We start from the raw sequence: 20,619 nt of genomic DNA, 5'->3' as shown, positions 1-20,619 counted from the left end.
TTTGGTCTGGATATAGGAATTCGAGGCCTGCCGTTAAGGGCACTGTTCCCTAGAAAGCCCGGTCGGCCGCGGAATGCACGGAACGCGAGTTCTCCGCGGCGCTTGGGACTCTCCGCTGGGGGAACCTGCACTGCCAGGGCCCGTGTCGGCGGCGCAGCGGGCGGAAGTGGCGAAGCCGGAGCTCCGAGTGGGAAACGAGTCGAATCACCCTGGCGACGGGAGGGGCCCGGAGCAACGCCTTTTCCGCCGGAAGTGGGTTTCAGGCCTCCACGTGCTGTCCCTCCCCCCTCCCGGCCCAGGAGCGGCGGCTCGGCTGCTGCCATGGAGCCTGCGGGCCTGGAGCAGCTCCTGCGGGAGCTGCTGCTGCCGGACACCGAGCGCATCCGCCGGGTACGGGACAGGCGGGGGACCCGGCCGGGGCGAATGGGAGGCGGTGGGAAAGGCCCGACTCTGACCCCCGGACATCTCCCCCAGGCCACCGAGCAGCTCCAGACCGCTCTTCGCGACCCGGCCGCCCTGCCCGCCCTCTGCGACCTGCTCGCCTCGGCGGCCGACCCTCAGGTGAGGCTCCTGCCCCTCCCCGCCAGGCGTCCCCATAGTACGCCACCGGTCAAGCCCCGGCTTGCCCCCTGCTCGGCACCTTCCTGCCGGACCCTCACAGGCGTGCTTCTTCGCCTCAGATCCGCCAGTTCGCGGCTGTGCTGACCCGCAGACGACTGAGCACCCGCTGGCGACGGCTGGCGGCCGAGCTTCGGGAGAGGTGGGCGGGGCCGGGGCGGGGCCGGGGCGGGGCCGGGCGGAGGCGGCTGCTGGGCGGCCCAAGTACCCACACCTGCCACCTGTGTTCCAGCCTCAAGTCCCTAGTCCTGACCGCCCTTCAGAGAGAGACTGAGTAAGTGTCTACCTGCCTCTTCTGGGGATCCTGACTGACTCCAGGCTGAGACCGCTATGGGTTTCTGCCTTGTGTTTCAGCTCCAGGCAGGGCCTGGGGAGGGGAGAAGATTTCAGTTCTAGACGGAGAGTGGAACAAGGATTCTAAGATTGTGTTGAAGAGTAAATTTCATGAGAGTGGGCCATGATGGTCTCCCAAACCTGAATCAGAAAAATGTAACTGAAATTCAGTGTGAGACTAGGCTCACCAGATTACATACCCACCTTGCTGCTGGTCTCCCCATGAGCCACCGTCTTATGTGTCCCAACTTGGCAAAGACCCTTGCCCACACTTGGAGGTTTCTGTCCTGGCCACCCCATGGAGACAGGCCCAGTGTGTGTTGGGAGGGTATTGGAGGGTGATTGAGGGTGGGGGGGAATCTCTCCTATTTGCAGGCACTCTGTGAGCCTTAGCCTGGCCCAGCTCTCAGCCACCATTTTTCGAAAGGAAGGCCTGGAGGCCTGGCCTCAGCTCATGCAACTTCTTCAGCACAGTACCCACAGCGCCCACATCCCGGAGAGAGAGGTATGAGCACACGGTTGGTGGCTGGGAGGGAGGGAAGGAGGAACTGAGAGACTGGATAGGCCATATAAACTTTTTTTCTCTCATCCCCTATACCTGGACAGATGGGGCTTTTGCTGCTAAGTGTGGTGGTGTCCTCCCGACCTGAGGCCTTCCAACCCCACCACCGGGAGCTCCTTCGGCTTCTGAATGAGACCCTTGGTGAGGTGGGCTCTCCTGGGCTCCTCTTCTACTCCCTGCGCACTCTGACCACCATGGCCCCTTACCTGGGCACTGATGATGTGGTGAGATGTGGGTCCTCACCTTCCCTGGTTCTCTGGCCTTGGGCTCCCATGTCCTCACCCTTGCAGGATATAGAGCTACTTGAGATTCTTTCCTTGCCATTTGTCCTCCCTAACAGTTGAGAAGGGATACTGTGGGTGGCTGTACCTGGGCTCCTCCTGTGTCCAGGCTTTGAGGAAGCTGCCAGCTTTAGGGGCCTGAGATGAATGAGCATCCGTTCTGCTTTCTGTCCTCTAGCCTCTCGCACGGATGTTGGTGCCCAAGCTCATTGTGGCTATGCAGACTCTGATTCCTATAGATGAGGTGAGAACATTTAAGCAAGAGCTCTGTTGGAAGGAGAGTATAGGAGCACACGCTGGTCCACTAAAAAAGAGCATGGTAATCCTATAACTTGTCTGTCTGGCAGGCAAAGGCCTGTGAGGCTGTGGAGGCCCTGGATGAATTGCTGGAATCCGAGGTGCCCATCATCACCTCCCACCTCTCTGAGGTCCTCACATTCTGCCTGGAGGTGAGCCAGGGATGAGCACCACCTCTGCTGCTTGCTGGGAATTTCCTTGCTTCTCTCTGATTCAAGTTCATCTCTGGGCAGGTGGCTAGAAACGTGGCTCTGGGTGATGCAATACGCGTACGTATTCTCTGCTGCCTCACTTTCTTGGTTAAAGTCAAGAGCAAGGTAAGTACTTTCTGATGTACATTACCACACACCCGTTTCTACCCTCTGCCTTACTCCTTGGCTTTCTGTTCATCTCAGGGGTATGCTTAAGTATTCAAAACTTGATCTGGCCTCACCCCACCTCCTGGCTGGGAGTTTGGGAGTCTTCCTGCTTGGACCCTTTGTGGCATAGGAGGCTGTTTTCTTTTTCTTTCTTTTTTTTTTTTTTTAAGATTTATTTACTTTAGAGAGAGAGCCATTTGCACACTAGCGGGGGGAAGGGTCAGAGAAAGTGGGAGAGAGAATCTCAAGTAGACTCCATGCTGGGCATGAAGCCCAAGGAAGAGCTCAATCTCATAACCTTGAGATTATGACCTGAGCAAAATCAAGAGTTGGATGCTTAACCTACTGAGCCTCCCAGGAGCCGAAGGTTAGAGTTTTTAATGTGACTCCCATCTCAGCAGCAGATTCTCAGGGACACCGTTCCCCTTTCCCTCTCAAGGCCTTACTGAAGAATCGTCTCCTGCCGCCCTTGCTACACACACTTTTCCCCATTATGGCTGCCGAGCCTGCCCTGGGCCAGCTGGATCCTGAGGACCAGGATTCAGAAGAGGAAGAGCTGGAGATTGGGCTGGTGGGAGAGACTCCCAAGCACTTTGCTGTACAGGTGAGATATGGGACATGGGTAGGGACGGGGTGTTAGGTAGCTGTGGGGCAGAGGTGGAGTCCTGCAAAGTCTTCCTGTCTTTTTTCAGGTCGTGGACATGCTGGCACTACATTTGCCCCCTGAGAAGCTCTGTCCCTTGCTGGTAAGTGTGGCCCTGTCCTTATGGTGCCCTTCTCCCCAAGTCTTCTGACACTCAGGATGTTTGGGCCCTGGCAGATGTGGAGGGCCGGTTGCTGTGGGGCTGGGCAGACCTGCAGCAGGGTTTCAGGAGAGTACTATTCCCCTAGATGCCCATGCTGGAAGAAGCCTTGCGGAGTGAGAGACCATACCAGCGTAAGGCTGGGCTCCTGGTGCTGGCTGTACTGTCCGATGGAGCTGGTGACCACATCAGACAGAGGTGTTTCTTCCTTTGCCCTGGATTGAGAGCAGGCTGTGGGGAGTACTACCACATGGTCCGTGGTGGTCCTGGTCTTGTTGGAACTTAATTATCAGAAGCATTTCCCCTCAGTCTCAAGTGCCTTGGTTTGAAAGATAATTTAAATAGGCACCTCAGCTATAGGGACCAGCGGGTGGTGCCTACTGATTGATGACGGAGAAAGCCTTGGTTTCCTCCGGGGAAATGAGGAGGGCTTAGCCTCAGGCTTTCTGGCCCTATCCCTCAGATTGCATCGTCTTGTTCCACCCCACCCAGACTGCTGCCCCCACTGCTGCAGATCGTGTGCAAAGGCCTGGAGGACCCATCACAAGTGGTGCGCAACGCTGCGCTCTTTGCCTTGGGCCAGTTCTCGGAGAACCTCCAGGTCAGTGAGGCTGAATGTTGGTGGCCACTGTGGCAGAGTCCCCACCCATCTCCAGGACCAGCTTCCCCTCAGCCTCCTCTCTTTAGCTCGCCCTGCCACCACTAACACTTAAGCAGGGCCCACCCCTGGTCAGCTGACTCGGAGCCTCCTTTCTCTCCCCAGCCCCATATCAGCAGCTATTCCGGGGACGTGATGCCCCTGCTCCTTGCCTACTTGAAGTCAGTGCCTCCCGGGCACACAAACCACCTTGCAAAAGCCTGCTATGCCCTGGAGAATTTCGTGGAGAACCTAGGTAGATTGCAAAGGAGGAGACAGAGCTAGAGCTCTGGAGGAAGGCGGTGGGACATGGAACCCCCTGAACCACTGTCTGTGGTAGGGAGAGGAACCCTGGGCTGGATGGTAGAGGTCAGCCCAAGGCACAAGGGGGTGCTTAGAATGTAGGAGACCTCGTCTAGGTGTTAGAGGAATGCCCTTTCCCACAGGTCCTAAAGTGCAGCCCTACCTTCCCGAGTTGATGGAGTGTATGTTACAGCCTCTGAGGAATCCCAGCAGCCCCCGGGCCAAGGAGCTGGCCGTGAGCGCCCTGGGGGCCATTGGTGAGGAGCAGGAGGCAGGAGGCTGGGTACAGGGTTTTCCCAGAGCCTGTGGCAGGTGGTCCCATTGATCCCCACTCCAGCTCTGATTCTATCTGTCCCACAGCCACAGCTGCCCAGGCCTCCCTACTGCCCTACTTCCCCACCATCATGGAGCACCTGCGGGAATTCCTGTTGGCAGGCCACGGGGACCTGCAGCCTGTGCAGATCCAGAGCCTGGGTGAGTAAGGGGCTCTTAGGCACGCTGCCCGGTGCCGGAGAAGGGCCGAGGCGTTCCTGGACATCTACTCCAGGGTGGCACAAGTATCTTCTCTTCCCAGGATACCTAAGAAATAGGTGGGATTCCTGAATCACCCGTGAGCTGCGGACTTTAGTCTCCCAGGTCTTGGCCTTGCACACGTCTGGCTTGTCATCATTGCATCCCAGTACTAATCAAGCCCTTGCCTCCACAGAGACACTGGGGGTGCTGGCTCGAGCAGTGGGGGAGCCCATGAGGCCTCTGGCTGAGGAGTGCTGCCAGCTGGGGCTGGGCCTGTGTGACCAGGTAGACGACCCTGACTTGCGGCGCTGCACGTGAGTGAGCCCTTTCCCTGACTCTGCCTCCTACCCCTGCCTGCTGGATCCACAACCCTAAGCCCGGAACCCAGTCCTCTGTTTCTGGACATGGGTGTCCCCGGGGTTCCCTGTTCTGTCTGGCTGTGACAGGCGGGACTGTACAGCCTTCACCTGCCTCCACCAGGTACAGCCTGTTTGCAGCTTTATCAGGGCTCATGGGTGAGGGCCTGGCACCCCACCTGCCACAAATCACCACCCTCATGCTGTTGTCACTACGTTCCACTGAGGGCATTGTGGTGAGCTGGGAGCTGGTGGGCTGGGTCAGTTGGGGAAGGGCTGCCCTGGGGTGACAAATGAGCCAGAGTCCCTGCTGTGTCTCTTTTGCCCAGCCTCAGTACGATGGAAGCAGATCCTTCCTTCTATTTGATGACGAAAGTGATGGGGAGGAAGAGGAGGAGCTCATGGACAAGGATGAGGAAGAGGAGGAGGACTCTGAGATCTCAGGGTGCGGAGGGGTGCCCTTCTGGTCAGAGGAATGCTGGCTTTGGGCGAGGGCCCCGTGACGGACCTGCCCCCACTGGTGCCTAATCACTGCGGCCTCTCCACCCTACTGTAGGTACAGCGTGGAAAATGCCTTCTTTGATGAGAAGGAAGACGCCTGTGCTGCTCTAGGGGAGATCTCTGTGAATACCAGGTAAACCTCGGCCCTTCCTGATCCCGGGAGCCCCATCTGGGAGCTCCTGCCACATGGCTGTGTGTCTGTCCACAGTGTGGCCTTTCTTCCATACGTGGAGAGTGTCTTTGAAGAAGTATTCAAGCTGCTGGAGGTGAGGGGGCTGGTGGATGGAGTGGGTGGGGTCCAAGGGCAAGGGGCCCTGTGTTAGCCATGAATGAGGCAGGCCCTTCCTGCCCCTCCTCGACCCACAGTGCCCTCACCTGAATGTGCGGAAGGCGGCCCATGAGGCCCTAGGGCAGTTCTGCTGCGCACTGCACAAGGCCTGTCAGAGCTGCCCCTCCGAACCCAACACTGCAGGTGAGCAGGGGATGCTGGGGCCTCCGGAGACGGGGGATGGCTGTGGGATAGGGGTAGGACCTGACCGGGGTCTCAGCCAATAATGTCCCCAGCTCTGCAGGCTGCCCTGGCCCGGGTGCTGCCGTCCTATATACAGGCGGTGAGCGAGGAGCGTGAGCGCCAGGTGGTGATGGCTGTGCTGGAGGCACTGACTAGCGTGCTGCGAGGCTGTGGGCCCCTCGCACTGCAGCCGCCTGGGCGCCTTGCTGAGCTCTGTGGCATGCTCAGGGCTGTGCTGCAGAGGAAGGTGAGTGGGGTGGGTAGGCTGCGGGGCAGGGAGGCGGGACAGTCAGAGGCTACAGGTCCAGCTTCCCCCTCCTCCCCTCTCAGAGATGAGAAGGGCCAGGAGAGCCCAAGCTGAGCCAAGGACCCTTCTTGCAGACAGCCTGTCAGGACACTGATGAGGAGGAGGAGGAGGAAGACCAGGTGAGAGCTGCGAATCCGGACTGTGGGACCAGGCTGTCTGGGTAGTGTCCCCAAGGCAGGGATGGACAGGGTACCTGGCCTTGGCCTCGGGGAGCCAGAACTGCTAAAAAGTTGGTAATGGCTCTAAATGAGGCACCCCTGCTCCCGCTGAGGCAGTGGAGATTCAGGAGAGGCTTCCTGCAGGTGGGGGTCCGGGTGGCTGGGACTGAGAGCGGGGAGAGTAGGTGCACCAGGAGAAGCAGCTGTGCTTCAAACAAGGCCAGCCTGGAAGGGGCCAGTCCTGTCAACCAGGGGCAACCCCTGGGGACCACCTGTGGCAGTAGCAAAGCATCCGGGAGGTGCCACCATTGCAGAGCCAGCCCTGGTGCTCTAGCCCCTGACCTGGCCCACAGGCTGAATACGATGCCATGTTGCTAGAGCATGCTGGAGAGGCCATCCCTGCCCTGGCAGCCGCCGTGGGGGGAGACACCTTTGCCCCCTTCTTTGCCAGCTTCTTACCATTGCTGTTGTGCAAGACGGTGAGTGCTCTACGCTCTGCCTTCAAACCCTGTTCGGCCCATGCACCCTGTGCCCAGCCCACCACTCTTTCCCAGTCGCAGCCTGACTTGCACTCCTCCCCGCACCAGAAACAGGGCTGCACGGTGGCAGAGAAGTCCTTTGCAGTGGGGACGCTGGCAGAGTCCATTCAGGGCTTGGGTGGTGCCTCCGCCCAGTTCGTGTCCCGGCTGCTCCCTGTGCTATTGAGCACTGCCCGGGAGGCAGACCCCGAAGTGCGGAGCAATGCCATCTTTGGGCTGGGTGTGCTGGCAGAGCACGGCGGCCGCCCTGCTCAGGAGTATCCTCGGCTTACAGGAGGGGGCACAGGTGGGGTTGGGAGTATCTCTGGGGCTCGGGGATGGAAGATGTCTGCCCATGGGCCTGTTCCTTGACTGTGGAACCAGATACTTCCCCAAGCTGCTGGGGCTTCTGTTGCCCCTCCTGGCACGGGAGCGCCATGATCGGGTCCGTGACAACATCTGTGGGGCGCTGGCCCGCCTGCTGATGGCCGGTCCCACCAGGAAACCAGAGCCTCAGGTGAGGGCTGCAGGCATCCAGCAGGGCATGGAAACTGAGGGGGGTGCAAGGGTTACAGAACAGGGGGCCTGAGGCATGTCTGTGTCCAGGTGCTGGCTGCCCTGCTGCACGCCCTGCCACTGAAGGAGGACTTGGAGGAGTGGGTCACTATAGGGCACCTCTTCAGCTTCCTGTATCAGAGCAGCCCTGACCAGGTAACTGGGAGGGAGCTTGACGCTCCAGCCAGAGGTAGGGTTGGCCTCCCTTGTAGTTGATGCGGAGTAAGTTTAAGCTGCCCTCAGACACTTTGTCATTACTCTGCCAGGGTTAGCAGCCAGGGCTGAAATGGGAGGGGAGGGGCCTCTTCTCACCTCAGTGTTTTTCCCCAGGGAGGCTCCATCCTCCCTGGCCATTTGCACCCCCTGGTATAACTTCCCTAGGCTGACTTCTTCCTGCACCGGGGTTCCTTCAGACTGTGTTCCATGGAGCATATATATCTCTGGGCCACCCCCATCCCTTCCAATCAGAGCAGCTCTGTTTTCTGAATGAGATTTGTCTGTGCCAACCAGCAAGGTCTGGACTCGGGTTCCATCAGTCCTGTGTCTCGCACCTTTAGAGACTTGTGATGGTGGACCTCCCCTGAGTGTCTGAGCTTCTTTGGGTCTAACCTGCAGTTATCTTCGGTCACAATCTGGCCCCTTAAAAAAAATATCCCCCCACGTTTCACGGGTCCTTCTCGGCTTTCTCAGTTGTCTTGGATGTGAATCAATATCACGCTATAAGTATCCCCAGTGGGAGGCCCTGCCTCAACCCTGGTCCCAGGACCTAGGGGAGCTGGCGCCTGAGTCAGCCCCCCTGCCCCACCCCCACAGGTTGTAGATGTGGCTCCTGAACTCCTGCGCATCTGCAGCCTCATTCTGGCTGACGACAAGATTCCCGCAGGTGAGGGTGGCAGTCGTGGGCAGGGCCGGGGGGGGGTGGGGCAGCTAGGGGTCTGGGGGCCAGTCCTCCCCGGATCTCTCCCTCTTCGCTCTCCACCCAGACACCAAGGCCGCATTGCTGCTGCTCCTGACGTTCCTGGCCAGACAGCACACTGACAGCTTCCACTTGGCACTGGGCTCGTTGCCTGGTGACAAAGCTCAGGAGCTCCAGGCTGTCCTGGGCCTCACCTAGACTGGGTGCTGAACCAGGCCAGAGGGAACTGAGTCTGCCAGGCTCCGGGCCTGGCTCTCAGGCCAGTTTCAGCATACGCCTTACCAAAGATTCTGGGCCTCACACCCACTTGGAATCTCAGCCCCAATTTGCTGCTTCAGGAGGGTGTCTCTGGGTTCAATCGGTTATGCCGCGGACAATACAAATGGATTCTTGCCATCCTTCCCTAATAAAGGCAGTTCAGTTTGTGCTTGAACAGTAGCTCCGAGAGCAGGAAGCATAGAGCTACATGTTGAGAACAGAGGCAGGAAGACGTAGTTTAATATAGCCAATTTCCCGGTGGCTTTATAATTAGTTCTAACCACAATGGAATCGAGGCCCCAGCCGGATCAGGAGGCGCCCATATGGTTTCTCTTGCTCCAGGCGAAGGATCTGTTGGGCTGCAAGCACTGGTCAAGAGAAGAGGACGGGGCCAGTCAGGGGGGGAATCTGTGTAGCGGCCTCTGGCCTGTGTGTCCTTGCCTCCCTCCCTCCCCCCACCACGTGCACACGCACGCACACACACTCACCCAGAAGCAAGTAAAAGACCCGGGCGGCCATCCAGCGGGGGCTGAAGGGGGACAGCAGGCTGCTGAAATCAGGCTCCCTGTTGGCCTGCAGCTCCTGGGCTACAGCCCTGGGGGGATCAAGAGCAATGAGCTGAAGTCCCCGCCTGGGCCCACCCTGAGGCACCTTTCCCCATCACCTGTACACGGCCTCCAGCGACAGCAACTTGGGCTCCGGGGGCAGCTCCAAAGGCAACTCCAGGGGCATTTCAGGGACCTCAGGCACCACAGGCAACACAGGGGCCTCTGGCTGCTCTGCCTCAGCCCAGGCCCTGGGAGAAAACAGAGGAGTCAGTGGAGCTAGGAGGGAGGCAGGCTGTGACACTGACAAGGGCCATACCCAAAGTCACCTGGGTGGGTGGCTTACCACCGTTCTTCCGGGGGGATGAGGCTGGCACGGGACTTCTCTTCCTCAGCCGTTTCTAGAGAGATCTCTATTGGGAAGGTAAGATCCCAAGGGGGTCTGCTGAGATCTGAGTGGTCAGGGACCTTGAGGCCACTCAGTTGAAGTAGCAGCCACTGCAGTGACTTGTTCAAAGTACACAGGTAGGAGAAACTGTTAAAGAGATCTAGGCCCCCTTACGTTAAATGCTTCCTCTAGTAAAAACCATCAGCAGTTACGGTACCAGCTTCCTGGGACAGTGGCTGGGGTAATGGTCCCCTCCCCCAGGTGCCTACCTGAAGACAGCATGAGGGGCCCACTGGGCTCCTGGGCCTCTCTCAGGACCTGGGGATGGGAGAAAGAGAACTAAGTCCCCAAGTGTCACAGAGGCACCCAGGCAGGGTGACGCTGGCTTGCACTTGGGGATAGGACCTGGCGCCACTGGCCTGGGGGGTGGGAGGGGCCCAGAAGGCAGCCTGCTGGAACTCAAGAGGGAGCCGGCCCTGAGGGCACCCCTCCCCAGGGTGTGCAGTTACCTCGATATCACTTGGGGTTTCCATCCTCTTTTCTTCCTCCTCAGGCTCCGGAGGTGGCCTTCGCCTGAGTGCTCCGAGGGGTGGCTGTGCACAGTGGGTCCAGAGAGCCAGCAGTTCTGGGGGCAGCCAGCCAGCTGGGGAGGGAGGAAGGGAGGGAGGGCAGCAGGGATGAGGTCTGAGGTCTGAGGAACACAACAAGCAAGGAATATGGGTTCAACTCCCCCCCCCCCCCCACACACACACACATGCCAGCTCCCACCATTCCTTACAGTGAGTCGGGGTTTGGAATAGCTCTGTGGGGCTTCTGATGGTCCTCTCCAGAGGCTGCACCTTTGGCTGTAAGGGGGAAGTGGGGCAGAGCCAACTCAGAAGTGAGCCACTCCTCCCTGCCCCTTCTCCACCTCTTTGCAATTCATTGTTCCAAGGCCTCTGACCTTCCAAGTGTCAGGCTTCTGCCCCTGCCTGCCCTGCTCACTGCTTACTGGTGCCCATGGATGGGCTATGTGGGTCACTGAAGGAACATGTGTAGACCTGTAACACGTGCTCTCTGGGGATGGATCCCAGTGCAGCCTCAGAGATGAGAAGCCCCAGTATGCATGGCCCCAGGCCCTCCCTGCCTGCCTCCCTCCCTTCGTCCCTCCCCTGCAGAACCTGGGCCGCACTCACACACTCCCAGCAGTGGGCTCTGGTTTGCAGTTGTTCCTGGAATTTCTCCCGGGAGATCTGAGTCTCCTTGTCCCAGAACAATAATTGGCGGCGGCGGCGACGAGCGGGTGGGATCCTAGGACGTGGGGGCACTGGAGGCCGCCTCTGAGTGGAGAGGGGAGGTGGGGGCAAGAATACCCATTACTCCTTTTCCTGCCACATTGGCCGACTATGAAACAGGCCCCACATACCCGCTCCGCAGGCACCCTGGAAGAGAGCTTGGGCAGGGCCTCAAGTGCAGCTCTGACCTCACAGGAGGGGACCCACCTGGGAAGTGCAGGCTGGACAAAATGGAGCGTGGGCGGGGGCACCTTTTACCATTCGCACAAAGACCCAGGTTGGCTAGCAGTTGCCTAGGGCTTGGGGCAGCTGAGTAGGGATGAGCAGCTCTGGGAGCTGTGAGAATAGGGCAAAGGGGGAGAGAGCTTGGAAGGGCACTACTCACCTCTGGGCTGAGGGGGGCTGGCAGACGCAGCTCCAGAGGAGGGGTCACCTCTGCAACAACATTCTAGGTCCCAGATCTGCAACACCCCTTCACCCCGGCAGCCACCCAGGCAAGAAGCTAGAAGGCCTCCCTTCAGCAAGGTGGAATCCAGGGCCCTTGGCTGCAGTAGCTGGGGAAGGCCCCAGGCAGGATGGGCACTCACCAGTAGGTAGGGCCTCGGGCTCCCAGCCTTCTGGCTTCAGCTCCTCCGAGACCAGGACAGGAAGTGGCTCTGCAACCCCTTCCACCCTGAGGGAAAACGGGCAAGAGAAATGAGGTCAGCCCTCTCAGCACAGACCCCCTAGCTGGCCCAAGGGGGTGTTGCCCTTACAGTGTGAGAGCTGCAGGTGAGAGTGGGGGTACTTCGGCCTCCCCCTCTAGAGCCCGGGGCTCCTCCTTGGATACTGCACAGAGAAAATCGGGGCTTAGAGCGCAGAAGAGCAGACATGGGAGCACTACTGCCCCCGCCCGGCCTGCCCGTGCCAGGGCGCTGACCATCCACTGGCGGAGGGGCCCTACGAGGCCGGAGAGGCCTGCCTAGTCGCTCCTCTAACAAGATAGCTTCGTCTTCCTCGGCAATCAGCAGGTCCAAGTCTCGGCGGCTGATCTCTGGGAGGTCCTGTTCACCCTGTCAAGAGAGGAGGAGTAAGGAGAGGGAATGCAATTCCATTTCTGGAAAAGGCAGTAGCTCTAGGAGATGGGGTGTGAGAGGTGAGTGGCAGGAGGCCTGCTGAAATGGAGACAAGAAGGCAGGACTCGGGGGGCAGACAGGGCCGGGTAAGGTGGGCTGAGCCTCCAGAGGCAGGCCTTAGGCCTGAGGCTCTGTTGCTCGGGGACAACTCACCTCGATGTGCAGCATGCGGATTGGCTCCGCCTCCTGGAGGGTGATGGCCTCTGGAGACAGCACAGTGACCGGGATCCTGTCTGGAGGGGCAGGAGAGTCACACCAGGCCCTCTGCTTCCTTCCAGATTCCCACACCCATGTGGTAAGGCAGAAGCATGGACTCTGGAATCAAGTCAGCCTGGGTTCTGGTCAGGTTTGGGCCGGTCACTGGCAATCTGCCCCTGCCTATGCTGTTTAACCACTACGGGCCTCATTTTCCTCCTCTGTAAAATGGGGTTAAGAATTCTGATCTCACAGGACTCTTGTGAGGCAGAAATAAGGTGACAAAGTGCCCCTCACAGGGCCTGGCTCTTAAGAGAAGCTGAAAGATGGTCATTTCTTCAGTTCCTGGGCCTTCCTACGCCTCTCCTGGGAAGGAGGCTCTCTCTGCTCACCTGGCTTCGGAGGCTCCATGGGGACTTCAGGAGGGGCCTCCTCAAGAACTTTCTCTGGGGTTGCAGCCTCTAGGAGGTGTCGAATCTTTGGGGAGGAAAAAGGAAGGGTTTATCTTCAGCCTGTTTTCCTACTTCCACCACCTTATTCAGACAATAGATTAAGGCTTCGTGTTTAAGCCTTGTGACATGAGCATGCGCTGAGCTCACTCGCCATTTGCTCTTGCCTCCCGTTCCTGCCCCATAAGAACAGTTTTTCTGTGCAGGAAGCACTGCATCCTCATGTCAAGTGTTGTGGGGTATAGAGGAACAGAAAAGACATTTGAGCTTTAGTAGCTTATAGTCTAAGAGGAAGATCAGTTCATATAGGACCCCAGCAAGAGTCCACACAAAGGGTGAAACAAGCCCCTAGCCAAGTGCTCATTTCCAAAACAACGTGTGGGCCTGGCCAGGGAGAACGCCTCATAGAAAGGGGTGACATTGGAGCCAGGTCTGCTACGGATACATATGACTTAATACAGAACGAGGGTGACCAGCACAGGCGTGGAGAGCCGCTTGTAGTGGGGAACCGCTGGAGGCTCTTTTTTTTTTTTTTTTTTTTTAATATTTTACTTATTTATTCATGAGAGACACACACAGAGAGAGGCAGAGACATGGGCAGAAGGAGAAGAAGGCTCCATGCAGGGAGCCTGACTTGGGACACGATCCCGGGACCACACCCTGGGCTGAAGGCTGCGCTAAACCGCTGTGCTACCCGGGCTGCCCTGGAGGCATCTTTGAAAGAAGAAAGTAGCTGCTGTCTTAAGCTGTGGAGGTGTCAGGGTGTGGACAAGGAACAAGGACAGGAAACCCAGGGCTAAGAGATGATAAGGGGCTGCATTAGAGCCTTGGCAGTGGGAACTGTGTGGAGAGTACTTGAGACAAGAGTTGCCTGGAGGGTGACCTTGAATAGATGAGTGGAGCCGTCTTTGTTGGGAGGGGTCCACCATGACAGCCCCCCAGCGTTAGACGGGCACAGGGACAGCACTCCCCTTCTGCACTGTCAACTCATCGGTGAGGCCTACCTGAGGGATACTGAAGGGGCTGGGAAGTGTGGGATCCACAGACATCAACCCAAAAAAGGGGTCTGGAGCATCTTCCAGGGTCTCCATCATGGCCAGGTGGTTAGGAAGCAGCAGGCTGGGTCTGAGAGAGAGGGAAAATGTGGGCTGTCAAGCACTGAGGCAGAGGGCTGACTCCAAGCAGGGAGGTCGCACACCAGCGGCTGAGTGGTTCAGGCCCCCGGGGCACTCACAGGTCAGTGTCCACCATATCAATGCGGATCTGCAGCTGGGCACGGTGCAGGCGCTCCAGGATGTGCTGGATGTCCTCTGTGGGCAGGGGTGGCAAGGTGGAGCGCATGCCTAGTCCAGGGCCACTCGGCTTTGCCCCATCTCCGAGCCTTCCCAGCCTTACCTACGAGGTACTGGCATTGTTGAGAGTAGACCCGGATCACGCCGATCTGCAGCTGGGCTGACAGATACAGGGAGAAGCGGGGCCGTGGCTGGCCAGGCTGCGGGGGCTGAACTCGTACCAGCACATAATCCAGGATTTCCTCACTGCGGGGGACGACGCGCCCTGGTCACGCTGCGCCACCGGCCCGCCCCTCCTCCCCTGCCCCGCCCGCTCAGGCCAGGCCGCTCCTCCCCTTCCTCCGGCCTTACCAGGTCTTCACCACGTTCACCTTCAGATACTCGCGCTTCACCAACCGGCTGCCGCGGGTCGCTGCCAGCCTGGGGGCGGGGGGCGGGGGGCGGAGGAGGGGGTGGATGGCGGGGGCAGCGCGGGCTGGGGCCCCTGGGTGCCCCTCCCGGCGCTCACGGCTGGGCCCTTACCAGATGGTGGCGAAGCAGCCAGTGTGGCGCTGAAGCACGTTGGGATAGTAGAACATCGTCCCACCGGGCTTTCACCCTCGTCCCCACCACTCCTCCGCTGGATCTCGGTCTCGATCCGAGTCCTTTGTGGCACTGGGCTTCCCGGCAGCGTCGGGGCAAAGGCTTTGGAGAGGCGGCACCCCGGGTGGCCCCCAGGACGCCAGGTAAAGGAACCGACGTGCGGCGGGGAAACAATTAAGGCGAGGAGGCAACCGAGGCGCGGACTGCACACACGCCGGGGGGGCCGCCCCCGCCTGCCGCCCCGAGTGGGTTCACACGCCGCGTGGCTGCTTCGAACTTACTGGGGCCTTCCGGGTCGGCGCCAGGTGCAGAGCTCCGAGGTGCGGGCTCCGAGGGCGGGCGGCGGGCCTCCGCAGGGGCGCGGGCTCCGGGGCTCCCGGGCTCCCGGGCTCCCGGGCCTTGCACTCCGCTCGGGCACCTGCAGTCCCGGCGCGGCTAGATCCCGCCGCAGGGGGCGCGCGCTCCGGGGCTGGGCGCCTCCCTCGTCATTAGATGGCGGCGGACCCCACAACAGCCAATGGGGAGCAGGGATGGGCTTGGGGGCGCTCTGCTCCAGGACGCCGAGCAGCCCACTTGGCCTGGAGGCAACCCGGCTCCTGGCGGGCAGCGGCCAATCAGAAGGAGCCCACGTGCCGCGCGGGCCATTGTGAGGTGTCCTGACCAATGGACTCTCGTTCTCGCCTCTGGTAACAAGGGTTCCTCGGTGGCACTTCTCTGCTGACCAATGAGCGAGGAGCTCGTCCCAGCCAACCCCCCCCCCCCCCCGCCCCCCAGCCGGCTTGGTAACAAGGGGTTTCAACTACTAGAAAAGGTCGGGTCATGCCCGGGGCAACTGCCCCGCCCCATTCTGGGCGCCTGACCTGAGGTCAGACCTCGCCCTTTCCCCTGAAGCCCACCCAGGCCCAACCAAGCACCGAAGATCCAAGATCGGTCCGCCTCTGCGCGCAGCCCTGGGCAGGCGGAAACGGTGTGCGGTGGGCTTGAAGCCGCCAAGATCAGTGGGGACGAAGTCAGATCTCACAGGAAGCATGCTCAGTCATTTGCTAAACTTGAACAATTTTAGCATGCCCATGGGCATGCCCTGCCCGGCTGTTTTCCAGCTCTGACTGTTCTGGCTGAAGCAGACCGCCCCTTTGTGCGATGCTGGGCATACCTCTCTGCATGCAAAAGCCATTCGGCTCAAACCACTGTTTCTCCCTGCGCCTCCTGCCTTTGTACAGCCTCGTGTTTGGCCTAGGATGCCCCTCCCAGCCTTGACCCCAGGGCTTGCTTCTGCCTCTGTAACACTCGGCTCTTACTGCGGCTGAGCTGACCCTGTATTATTTTGTTCCTTCAGTCTACAAGCTTTTGAGCTTGAGATTTTTTTTTTTTTTCTTTCTCCAACTGCTTCCCGGAACCTAGGCAGTAAACATTTGTCAAATACCCCAAATTTACAACCACGGAAAGTCAAAGCTGACAGATTTCCAAATTTAGTCCTTGTAAGCTTTACAGGACTTGCTTTTACAGGTGAGAAAACAGGCCCATATGATGGTTTTTCCCAGACCACAAAGCTTCTTAATGACAGGCTGGTTGGGAACTCTGTTCCAGTGTTTATAGTACCTATTCCATGATGCTTGGCTAGATTAGTTTCTAAATAATACAAATTGTTTCAATCACTGTACATATATCAATGTTTATAAATTCACATGGGGCCACAAAGATGACAAAGGGGGCATCCACCCTTAAGGTACTTAGAACCTAGTGTAGGAGATAAGAAATAGAGTAATGTACTTATCCATCCCTCTGTTCAGCAAGTATTTATGATGTGCCTATGTGTCATGTACTCCTCTAGGCACTGGGGATAGGGCAATGAACCAACAAGTCCCTGTTCTTTTATTTTTTTTTTTAAGATTTTTATTTATTTATTCATGAGAAACACAGAGAGAGAAAGAAGCACAGACAGAGGCAGAGGGAGAAGCAGGCTCCATGCAGGGAGCCCGACGTGGGACTTGATCCCGGGTCCCCAGGATCACGCCCTGGGCCAAAGGCAGTGCTAAACCGCAGAGCCACCCGGGATGCCCCAAGTCCCTGTTCTTATGGGTTAAGGAAGGAGAGATGATAAGCAAGTAGACAAATAGAAATATGTTAAGTGCTGACCAGTGCTATGAGAACAATGAGGCAGCATAGAAGAATAGAGAAGAGTGAGCGCTGCTGTTTACGTACGGTGCTCAGGGAAGCCCTCTCTGACGGAGAAGGCAAAAGCACCCTCCTGAAGGAAGGATATTTTACACGAAACCCCCCAGCAACTGCAAAGGTCCTGAGACAGAAATATGCTAAGTTCAAGGAGCCTGGAGCAAGAATGACAAGGGGTGATGTTAGAGAGGAAGATAGGGGTCACATCACAAGGAGCACAGAGGCCACTGTAAGGATTTGGGCTTTTACTCTGTAGGAGTCAACAGCTAATGGAGGGTTTTGAGCAGAGGAATGACATGAGATTTATGTGTTAAGACAATCTCTACTGTGTTGAGAATAGGCAAAGGTGGACAATAGTGGAGGGAGAAAAAAAGATGTAGAAGGAAGGATAAAGAGATATGACAGTAGCTTGTTCCAAAGTGTTAGTGGTGAAAGTAGAGAAAAGTGGTCAGATTCTGGATAGATTCTGAAGGAATAAGGGGATCTGCTGATGGATTGGATGTGGGGTTTGGCAGAAAAATGGAAGAGGACACTATAATCATAAATGGAACAATCCAACCAGAAAATAAAACAATTGTAAATACTTATGCACCCAAATACATGAAGCACTTAATAACATATAAAGGAAGTAATCAATAGTAATACAATAATAGTAGGGGACTTTAATCCTCGCTTACATCAATGGACAGGTCATCTAAACAGAAAGTAAAGAAACAGTGGCTTTGAATGACCCATTGGACCAGATGGATTTAACATATATATTCAGAACATTCCATCCTAAAACAGCAGAATATACATTCTTTTCAAGCACACATGGAATATTCTCCAGAATAGATTACATATTAGGCCACAAAACAAGTCTCAACAAATTAAACATCGAAGCCATGCCATGTATCTTTTCTAACCACAACACTATGAAACTAGAAATCAACCATAAGAAAAAATCTGGAAAGATCACAAATACATGGAGATTGAATAACATGCTAGTAAGCAATGAATGGGTCAATGAAGAAATCAAAAAGGATATCAAAAAATACAGACACAGGCAGCCTGGGTGGCTCACTAGTTTAGCGCCGCCTTCAGCCCAGGGCCTGATCCTGGAGACCCGGGATCAAGTCCCACGTCAGGCTCCCTGCATGGAGTCTGCTTCTCCCTCTGCCTGTGTCTCTGCCTCTCTCTATCTCTCTCTGTGTCTCTCATGAATAAATAAATTTAAAAAATCTTAAGAAAAAATACAGACAGATGAACATTAAAACACAACAGTCTAAAATTGTTGGAATGCGACAAAAGAAGTTCTAAGAGGAAGACATAGTAATACAGACCTACTTCAAAAAGCAAGAAAAATCTCAAACCTTATACCTAAAGGAGCTAGAAAAAGAAGAACAAAACCCAAAACCAATAAAAGGAAAGAAGTAAGGAAATAATAAAGATTAGAGCAGAGAGATGTCTTGGTGGCTCAGTGGTTGAGCATCTGCCTTTGGCTCAGGTCTTGATTCCAGGGTCCTGGAATCTAGTCCCACATCGGGCTCCCCACAGGGACCCTGCTTCTCCTTCTGCCTATGTCTCTGCCTCTCTCTGTGTCTCTCATGAATAAATGAATAAAATCTTTTTTAAAAATTTAAAAATAGGGATCCCTGGGTGGCGCAGCGGTTTGGCGCCTGCCTTTGGCCCAGGGCGCGATCCTGGAGACCCGGGATCGAATCCCACATCGGGCTCCCGGTGCATGGAGCCTGCTTCTCCCTCTGCCTGAGTCTCTGCCTCTCTCTCTCTCTCTCTCTCTCTGTGACTATCATAAATAAAAAAATAAAATAAAATAAAATAAAATAAAATAAAATAAAATAAAAATTTAAAAATGGATAGATCAATGAAAGTAGGAGGTGGTTCTTTGAAAAGATCAACAAAATTATAAACTGTTAAAAGCTAGACTAAAAAGAAAAGCATTCAAAATCGGAAATGAAAGAGGAGAAATAACAACCAATACCACAGAAATACAAAAGATCATAAAAGAATATTATGAAGACTTATATGCCAACAAATTGGACAACCTAGAAGAAATGAGTAAATTCCTAGAAACATAACTGAGTCAGAAGGAAATAGAAAATTTGAACAGACCAGTTATCAGCAATGAAATTCAATCATTAATCAAAAAACTGTCAATAAACAAAAAGTCCAGGACTGGATGGCTTCACAGGTGAATTCAACAAAATATTTAAAAAAGAGTTAATACCTATGCTTTTCAAATTGTTCAAAAAAAAAAAAAAAATAGGAGTACCTGGATGTCTCAGTTAAATATCTGCCTTCATCTCAAGTCATGATCCCAGTGTCCTGGGATCAAGTCCTATGGCAGGCTCCCTGCTCAACCTGCTTCTCCCTCTCCCTCTGCCTCTCCTTCTGCTTGTGTTGTCTATCTCTGTTGAATAAGTAAATAGAATCTTAAAAAAAAAAAAAAAAAGATGACAGAATGCTTCCAAATTCATTGTATGAGGTCTGCATTGTCCTGATACAAAAAACAAACAAAAAAAGAAAACCACAGGCCAGTGATTCTTCTTTTTTTTTTTCAGGCCAGTGATACTGATGAACAAAGATGCAAAAGCCCTCGACAAGATATTAGCAAACTGAATCCAATAATACACTAAAAAAAAAAAATCATTTGTCACAATCAAGAAGGATTTATTCCTGGGTTGCAAGTGTGGTTCAATATTTGCAAATCAATCATGATGTGTCATATTGTTAAGGATAAAAAACATATGGTCATTTCAATAAATGCAGAAAAAGCATTTGACAAAGTACAACATTCATTCATGATAAAGACCTTTAACAAAGTAGATTTAGAGGAAACATACCTCAACATTATAAAGGCCATATATGTAAGACCTACAGGTGACACCATTTTCAATGGGGAAAAACTGAAAGCTTTTCCCCTAAGGTCAGGAAAAGGTAAGGATGTTCATTCTCACCACTTTTATTCAACATAGTACTGGAAGTCCTAGTCACAGCAATCAGATAAGAAAAAGGAATAAAAGGCATCCAAATTGGTAAGGAAGAATTAAAATTTTCACTATTTGCAGATGACATGATACTATATATAGAAAACCTTAAAAACTCCACCAAAAAACTACTAGACCTGATCAATGAATTCAGTAAGGTCACAGGATACAAAATCAATGTACAGAAATCCATTGCATTTCTATACACTAATAATGAAGCAGCAGAAAGAGAAATGAAGAAAACAATCCCATTTATAATTGTACCCAAAATAATAAAATACCTAGGAACGAACCTAACCAAAGAGGTAAAAGATCTGTACTCTGAAAACTATAAAACACTGATGAAAGAAATTGAATATGACACAAAGAAATGGAAAGAGATTCTATGCTCATGAAGTGAACAAATATTGTCAAAGTGTCTATACTATCCAAAGCAATCTACAGATTTAATGCAATCCCTGTCAAAATAGCATGAATCCCTAGCAATAGTAACTTTGAAAAACAATATTTTTCAAAAAACTAGAATAAACAATCCTAAAATTTGTATGCAACCACAAAAAAACCTCAAATAGCCAAAGCAATCCCAAGAAAGAAAAGCAAAGCTGGAGGCATCATAATCCAGACTTCAAGTTATATTACAAAGCTGTAGTAATCAAAACTGTATGGTACTGCCATAAAAACAGACACAAAGAGGGATGCCTGAGTGGCACGGTTGGTCAAGCATCCAACTCCTGGTTTTGGCTTAGATTGTGATTTCAGGGTCCTGGGATTGAGCCCTGTGTCAGCTCTGTGCTCAGTAAGGTGTCTGCTTGAGAGTCTCTCCCACTCCCTCTG

The 20,619-nt window shown here is 54.7% G+C and overlaps 2 protein-coding genes and 1 long non-coding RNA gene across 3 annotated transcripts; 2 read left to right on the top strand and 1 right to left on the bottom strand.

Moving 5' to 3' along the window:
* Positions 1-4: 4 nt before the first annotated feature.
* Positions 5-8,961, top strand: IPO4 (importin 4). Its single transcript, XM_077908719.1, has 30 exons — positions 5-390; positions 475-561; positions 681-760; positions 851-892; positions 1,327-1,456; positions 1,558-1,737; positions 1,973-2,038; positions 2,142-2,243; positions 2,325-2,408; positions 2,890-3,054; positions 3,143-3,196; positions 3,342-3,451; positions 3,746-3,854; positions 4,017-4,146; positions 4,337-4,450; positions 4,554-4,667; positions 4,900-5,020; positions 5,187-5,298; positions 5,392-5,507; positions 5,619-5,696; positions 5,772-5,829; positions 5,930-6,035; positions 6,128-6,321; positions 6,456-6,500; positions 6,893-7,018; positions 7,127-7,335; positions 7,442-7,574; positions 7,664-7,768; positions 8,426-8,495; positions 8,596-8,961. Exons 1-30 carry the CDS (start codon positions 322-324, stop codon positions 8,724-8,726), a joined length of 3,240 nt encoding a protein of 1,079 aa, XP_077764845.1. The 5' UTR covers positions 5-321; the 3' UTR covers positions 8,727-8,961.
* Positions 8,962-8,997: 36 nt separating this feature from the next.
* Positions 8,998-15,233, bottom strand: REC8 (REC8 meiotic recombination protein). Its single transcript, XM_077908729.1, has 19 exons — positions 14,567-15,233; positions 14,396-14,464; positions 14,148-14,290; positions 13,987-14,062; positions 13,757-13,877; positions 12,696-12,780; positions 12,262-12,341; positions 11,913-12,045; positions 11,749-11,821; positions 11,581-11,666; positions 11,379-11,428; positions 10,895-11,038; positions 10,498-10,564; positions 10,229-10,362; positions 9,989-10,037; positions 9,678-9,744; positions 9,451-9,582; positions 9,275-9,381; positions 8,998-9,154 (listed from the first exon to the last, which is right to left on the bottom strand). Exons 1-19 carry the CDS (start codon positions 14,620-14,622, stop codon positions 9,063-9,065), a joined length of 1,764 nt encoding a protein of 587 aa, XP_077764855.1. The 5' UTR covers positions 14,623-15,233; the 3' UTR covers positions 8,998-9,062.
* LOC144320354 (uncharacterized) lies at positions 14,496-19,575 on the top strand. The gene is made up of 2 exons (XR_013385872.1): positions 14,496-14,769; positions 19,360-19,575. It is a non-coding gene; the product is annotated as an uncharacterized LOC144320354 (long non-coding RNA).
* The last annotated feature ends 1,044 nt before the right edge of the window (positions 19,576-20,619 follow it).

This window comes from Canis aureus, chromosome 9 (genome assembly GCF_053574225.1).
Source record: "Canis aureus isolate CA01 chromosome 9, VMU_Caureus_v.1.0, whole genome shotgun sequence".
Classification (NCBI taxonomy): Eukaryota; Metazoa; Chordata; class Mammalia; order Carnivora; family Canidae; genus Canis; species Canis aureus.
This window is presented reverse-complemented; position numbering and strand designations above follow the sequence as displayed.

Excerpts from the sequence above, each read along its gene's own strand:
- IPO4 (XM_077908719.1), top strand. The coding sequence starts at position 322 with ATGGAGCCTGCGGGCCTGGAGCAGCTCCTGCGGGAGCTGCTGCTGCCG. Across the intron at positions 5,021-5,186 it reads CCTGACTTGCGGCGCTGCAC|GTACAGCCTGTTTGCAGCTT; the intron begins GTGAGTGAGCCC and ends TGCCTCCACCAG. Across the intron at positions 6,501-6,892 it reads AGGAGGAGGAGGAAGACCAG|GCTGAATACGATGCCATGTT; the intron begins GTGAGAGCTGCG and ends CCTGGCCCACAG.
- REC8 (XM_077908729.1), bottom strand. The coding sequence starts at position 14,622 with ATGTTCTACTATCCCAACGTGCTTCAGCGCCACACTGGCTGCTTCGCC. Across the intron at positions 12,342-12,695 it reads CATGGAGCCTCCGAAGCCAG|ACAGGATCCCGGTCACTGTG; the intron begins GTGAGCAGAGAG and ends CTGCCCCTCCAG. Across the intron at positions 11,039-11,378 it reads CAGCCCCCCTCAGCCCAGAG|AGGCGGCCTCCAGTGCCCCC; the intron begins GTGAGTAGTGCC and ends CTCTCCACTCAG.